This window comes from Scleropages formosus, chromosome 21, assembly GCF_900964775.1.
Source record: "Scleropages formosus chromosome 21, fSclFor1.1, whole genome shotgun sequence".
Lineage (NCBI taxonomy): Eukaryota > Metazoa > Chordata > Actinopteri > Osteoglossiformes > Osteoglossidae > Scleropages > Scleropages formosus.
In genome coordinates, this window is record NC_041826.1 from 6,781,527 (window position 1) to 6,787,526 (window position 6,000).

Here is a 6,000-nt window from a genome sequence, read left to right on the forward strand (position 1 = left end):
GCAGCCTAGCTCTACAGGTACAGACGTACAAACGTACACCACTGTTAACGAGAATGTTAACATTCTGGAATATCCGAAAGCTACCCCGATCAAAAGTACGTTCCAAATAACATTTTTTGTATGAGAGCATAACTGAGCAAACATTCACCTGAAGTATTGAAGGCAATGGAGGCCTACAGTAGTTACGCACAGTTTACTTGTGGGAAAACGGACAACGAGAAAACCCACAGCTGACATCATCGAGTCAATTCTATCCCACAGCTGAAAGCTGAAGGAAATTTTTCCGACAGAAAAACAATGATCGAAGGAACTGATGAAAAATTGCAAACTGCCATTGTAGATATAGCAACCGGACAGACAGAGGTGGCCGCTTGCTACTACATCTGCTCAGGAAAGAGTGATCGCATTCTGCGGCAAACGATGCGCATTTTTTCACGGCTTCGTCATGTCACCGCAGAGCACCCCCCATGGAGGAAACACACAGAGGCAAAAACTGGAAGAAAGAGCCCTACTCCACAGGATGGAGCTCTCTTTGTCTTCAGACTAGACATCTCCAAGTGCCAGGTTCAGTAAAGGGCGGCCAGAACAGAACGGTACAGCTGCATGGTAAATGGCTCCATCTGACAGACACAGTAAAAATGCTGGTGAAAGAAGTGCTGATAAATGCAGAAAGGTTCCCAGGACGAATTTAAATTCAGAACAAAGCACACCCTCAAAATGTGCTGAAACTGTAGGCCAAAGTAACAGCATTTTTACTGATCCTTTGACTTTAAACTTAATATTTGCATATATTAACAATATCGCATAATATTAAAGGAATCTTGACCAAAAGTAACTTCACAGCTTTGAAGTTGGACATGTGATTTTTTTTATTTTTACTTTAAAACTTTCAAAAATAATGTAAAATAAAAGCTACAGAGCAATTACAAAGTAGTGATGAAAATAATAATGAAAAATAATGGAAAAACATGCCAAATCATAAGTCACTGCTAAAATGAGAACAACAATATGCTCTCTTGTTTCCTGTAGGGAAAGTCACTCAGTGCTCAATACAGCAGCCAGAGGGAGGACAAACATGCCCAGTGGTTGTCTCACTGTGCCAAGTCAACAGATTTCATTATGTTACAACATGCACCACTTAAATCCCAGTGCATCAATTTTTCAGTGCCCTGATATGTTCACCCAGCCCTCTTCAAAAAAAAAGAGCTATATTAAAACTCGTGAAAATGGCATGCAAGGCACATCTTGTGTGCCTGAAACTTGCGGAAGAGCCATATATTTCATGCTTAGCATTTAATCAGTTTATACAATTTAAACCCAATTTGTAGTACAAGGCACTGCAAGGTGGCATACTGATTTATTGCATTTAAGCACATCTGAAAGCACTCAAACTTTTTGCCAAAACAGCAAAATTGTAACAGTAATTGTATCATTAAAACTCCTCACTAAAAATAGTAAAGAGAAATAATTACACTTTTTATGTGCGACACTCTACAAAAGTCCAGCAGTGTGACACACATTAACATCGGCGGTTTTTCTAAAATAAGTCAGCACTTCTCGTTGAAATGGCTAATTAAAGCTAAAAATAGCATAAAGCATCAAACACGGAATAGATGGTCTGTATAATTTTAGGATGAATTAAACATTTATTATTTCCTTTCAGATGAAACAACCAGAATCTGCGAATGAGTTGGCAACTGGTTTGGTGCTTCTGTTGATGAATCACTGTGTATGAATTTATAAACAGTGATTTTCCAAATATACAAATAATATGGAGAGTAATTAAGAAACTGTTGTTAAAATAAAAACGTCCGACATGGGAGACGGGAGCAGTACAGGAGAGCTTTATAGAAGTGTAAAGCAGTGTAAAGCAGTGTACGGGCCAGATCACATGGCAGTTTGGAAAACGACATGAAGTGTGATTCATTGACTGGAAACACTTCGCCATACGCAGACATAATAAACATGGCACCAGTAGCAAAGCAGCCCTGGAGAGTATTGCAACGACTGGCGTCACTGGGAATTTGAGCAGGAAAGGGGTTTGTAAATAGTTGGACTGTGGGATTGTGGGTAAAATGGAATTGTGTTCAACCGCTGACGGAACTCACAGGGAACATAAGGGGATGAGTGTGTTGGGAGATGAACAACAGATGGAAGTCTGACGGTCGTTCAGCAGCGTAGGAATACCAGCTTGAGGTGCAGCTTCTTCAGAGAAAAGCGTTATTGTGTTCGTGCCGGTGTTTCCATAAACGTTCATAACGAATACACTCTGTACGTCCTTCCTCCATCCGAACCCGCAGTACAGTATTATTTCAGCTTTCCTATGTGGATCTTGCATCAAGCTAAGACAAAAAACGCAACAGGCCAACGGACAAACAAGCCTTTATAACTGTGACGTCTGCAAAATGTACGTCGCTTTGGAGAAAAGCGTCTGCTAAATGAATAAATGCCAGTGAATGCGAAACTGACACAGTGGAATCAAAATGTGGGCGTTAAGAGCGAAGCGGAAATGACACGTAGCGAAGACGCGGTGCTGATTCAGCACTTCTCATTTTTACTCTGTATGTTCATAGTAATAACGAGTCGTGTACGTGTCTCTCGGAGCACCAGTACTGTACAGCACCCGGCCTCTGCTCTCTCTCTCTTTCACGTCATCATCTGTGCATTGTGTGATCAGCCCCTGGCATTCAGTCATCCCACCTTCTAAAAATAACTTTCCTGAGCAACAAATAATACCGGCTAAGGAGTGTCAAGTTCACTCCCGGACGACGTCCCGAGTGAATTTTTTTCCCCCACATATCCAGTGTGAGTAAAGTCGTGTACGGGGAACAATGGGCAGCAGTCTGTTCCACAGATTGGTTAACTTACGAGCAATTTAAAAGGTGTCTCCGTTTCATACCCGAGAAATAGCAAGTAAACAAGCAAGAAGAACTGGCAAACAAGCAGTATCATTCAGAAAGATGTACAGTATGAGTATACAGTACAGTGGACAATAGTTCTATAATAATTATAGTGGATCCACCTGAGCATAAAGTGCGGTCTGTCCAACAAGCCTCATAACTTATTAATATTAACCATCATGCTGCATTGAAATCGAGAATGAATGTCCATACTCTGTCACAGACATTGAAATAACTAAGTTTTTAATGTAAATCAGTAAATGTTAAAGCTATTTAAATGACGCAGGCAAGCAGACCTGGTTAAATGTTTAAATTCCAAACAAAAAGTGGAAACGAAAAACGTACAACGACGAGCAATCGGTAACAAAAGAAGTCAGATTTTATGATCATTTGACATTTCCTCTCTCTTTTGATAAATGAATAAAAAAAAATAATATCGTGCAGAAGTCACTGTTGTTGCCGTTGCGTTGCTTCTGTTTGGGGATGAAAGGTACCTCTCTCTTACAGCAAAACACCCGCCGCGCGCGAATCACCTTTCGCTGCGTTTCTTTCCCTTATTTCTTCCAGCCGTAAACGACCGCAAAGCGCAGCACGTGCCACTCATTCTCGCCGCCAAAAGATGCCGCGCGCGCGCGCGGGCAGGCGGACGTCACGCCTGGCTTGAAACCCCCGCCGCGTACGAATCAGTGCCGAGACGCTGAACCGCGCCAACTTTCAGCCTCTTTCCCAGCAACTTCTCTAGTAAGTTCTCTTACCGCCGTGGAAGCCGAGGTCGCCCAGTAACGGGGAGAGGCGCAGCAGCAGCAGGAGGAGCACGATGGAGCCCATGGCCGCAGCGCAGCTGGAGACGAGCAGGGTGGGCGATCGGCCCTCGCTCGGACCCCGGGCTCCAGGCGCACTTCCGGCTCCCCAGTGCCCTCCTACATCCCTACGGGGGGCCGCTCCGCTTCACCGCACAGACTTCATGGGATGCGCCGCCAACAGCTTGAACTTACCCAAAATAGCAATAAAACGTAATAAAATAAAGAAAAAAAACATGTTTATATACAATACATTGTAATTAACCATGGAAAATTTCTCCAAAACACAATATACACATAAGCACGTAGTATTAGTAATAGTTCCGCTATACCGCTGTACTGTATGTACCTTGTGGAAGGTACATCAGCAAGCAGCTCAGACATGTTAAATGGCAACACATTTAATCTTTCACCAAAATGTTTAAACATGCATTTCGTTCATTTTCCCAATTACTTCCTGCCTTTATTTAATAATAGCATTTCCTAGTATAGAAAAAGTGCTGACTTTCAGCTAGCTAGAAGACTACGGGAAATGCGGAGAGCATCGTGATGTAGGTACACACGTTACACCCACCGTCAACCATTCCTCTTCTCTTGCAGGGATATTGCTATGAACTTCATTTCGTGCAACGATGGTATCGACCTTTATCACAGTGTTTTAATAATGTGCCCCCCAGCACCAACTGTGAAGAAGCTTTCGTCTCACAGCAAGAGACGGGGATAACAAAACCTTCAGTTTGCGGAGAATTAAAGAGGTTCTTGATCCAGAGTTGAAAACAGAAAAATTCAATGTTGCAGAGTGCGCTGCTTCCTCACCTTATGAACACAACTCAGGCCCGAAACCTGTTAGTAACTCGACTGGGTTGTACATCCAAAGTCGCTTTTACCACTAATTAACAACAAATCAAAGCTTAGTAATAAATCTGGCGTAAATTAATGTTTGAGGAAATAAAAAGCATCATTCATGCGATGGGAACTTGTATATATGCCTGTGCGGTTAAAAAGTCGCTCATTATTACAAAAATCACACACTATTAATAATATTTACCCACATGTAAATATAATATTTTTATAATAACCATGCAAATGTATTTGCTGGGTGGCTATTGTAAAAATATTAAATTTACATTTATTTGTTTAGCAGATGCTTGTCTCCAAAGTGACTTACAATGAACACTGTAGTGTTATCAGCCCACACACCTTATTCACCGCGGTGACTTACACTGTTAGATACACTACTTACACTGGGTCACTCATCCATACATCAGTGGAACACACACGCTCTCTCTGTCACTCACATACTATAAAACTATTACAAAAGTTTCTCAGTAAGACATTTCAATTACTTTAGCTTCAAACAATGTTAAAATTAAAGTTAATTTAAAATCACTAAAAAAAAAATACATTTCCACAGCTTCCTAATCAGTCCCGACGGTTGACCTTCACATGAGTGACATCATCTTGTTTGTTGGTCACCTACACTGAAAAGACCAACTGTAAATACCATGGAAGGGAGCGGAATGAAGACAGTCCCAAACTTCCATACTTTATTGTGTATTTTAATGCCAGTTAATGGCTGTGTGCAGAAACATAACTCACTTTCATCCACCACACACAGAAATCTTAGAATGCAGAAAGTGAAGAAAATGCAACTAGAAAAAATTAAATAACCTGGAAAATGTCTTTGAAAATGTTTGTGATTGCACTGACATTTACATGTATTGATTTAGCTGACACATTATGTACAATCATTACTATATAGCATGTAGTTGATGCCTTCATCCAGACATGGCCTTTTTTACTCGGGGAAAAAAGTTCTGCACCCGGACAATAAAAAAAGCAAAATTGTTTTCTGACCTTCGGTAATGGGCTGTTGCTTTCAGGCAGGCACAGGGTCAGAACCACAGTCAGGACAGACACTTGTCCACTTGATTCAAGGTGGTGGTATTGATGGGGCAGGAGAATTCAGAAGATCCAGCAGCCTTGACGCAACCAAGGTAACAGACAGGGAATGAAATTCAGGAATGAGACGATGGCATAGAGACGATAACGGTGTTCAGACTTGAATTCCAAAGGAAGCTTGAAGACTGATAAGAGCCCAGCAAGATCTTTAAATAGAGCGCCAACAAAGGGTCCTACGAGGGTGTGTCCTGATTTTACGGAGATCTGGGAGTTTCTCTTCCTTGTGGTTTCCTCCTATTGTGCTCTTTCTGTTTAGTGGAGAACAAATGGACTCGTTTGTCCTCTTGTGGTCAGGTGGACCTACAGCACCGCCTGTCCATTATGGAAAAGCTCACAAT

General features: G+C 41.7%; 1 protein-coding gene across 1 annotated transcript in view; it reads right to left on the reverse strand.

Moving 5' to 3' along the window:
• The window catches only part of LOC108924250 (tissue factor pathway inhibitor-like), a 29,389-nt gene extending 23,622 nt beyond the window's left edge, over positions 1–5,767 (reverse strand). Inside the window, exons 1-2 of the mRNA XM_029247483.1 lie at positions 5,558–5,767; positions 3,656–3,890 (exon numbers count right to left, since the gene is read on the reverse strand). Of these exons, the coding sequence (XP_029103316.1) occupies positions 3,656–3,728 (73 nt within the window). The 5' untranslated portion in view covers positions 3,729–3,890; positions 5,558–5,767. The remainder of the gene's footprint in view (positions 1–3,655; positions 3,891–5,557) is intronic.
• Positions 5,768–6,000: the final 233 nt, after the last annotated feature.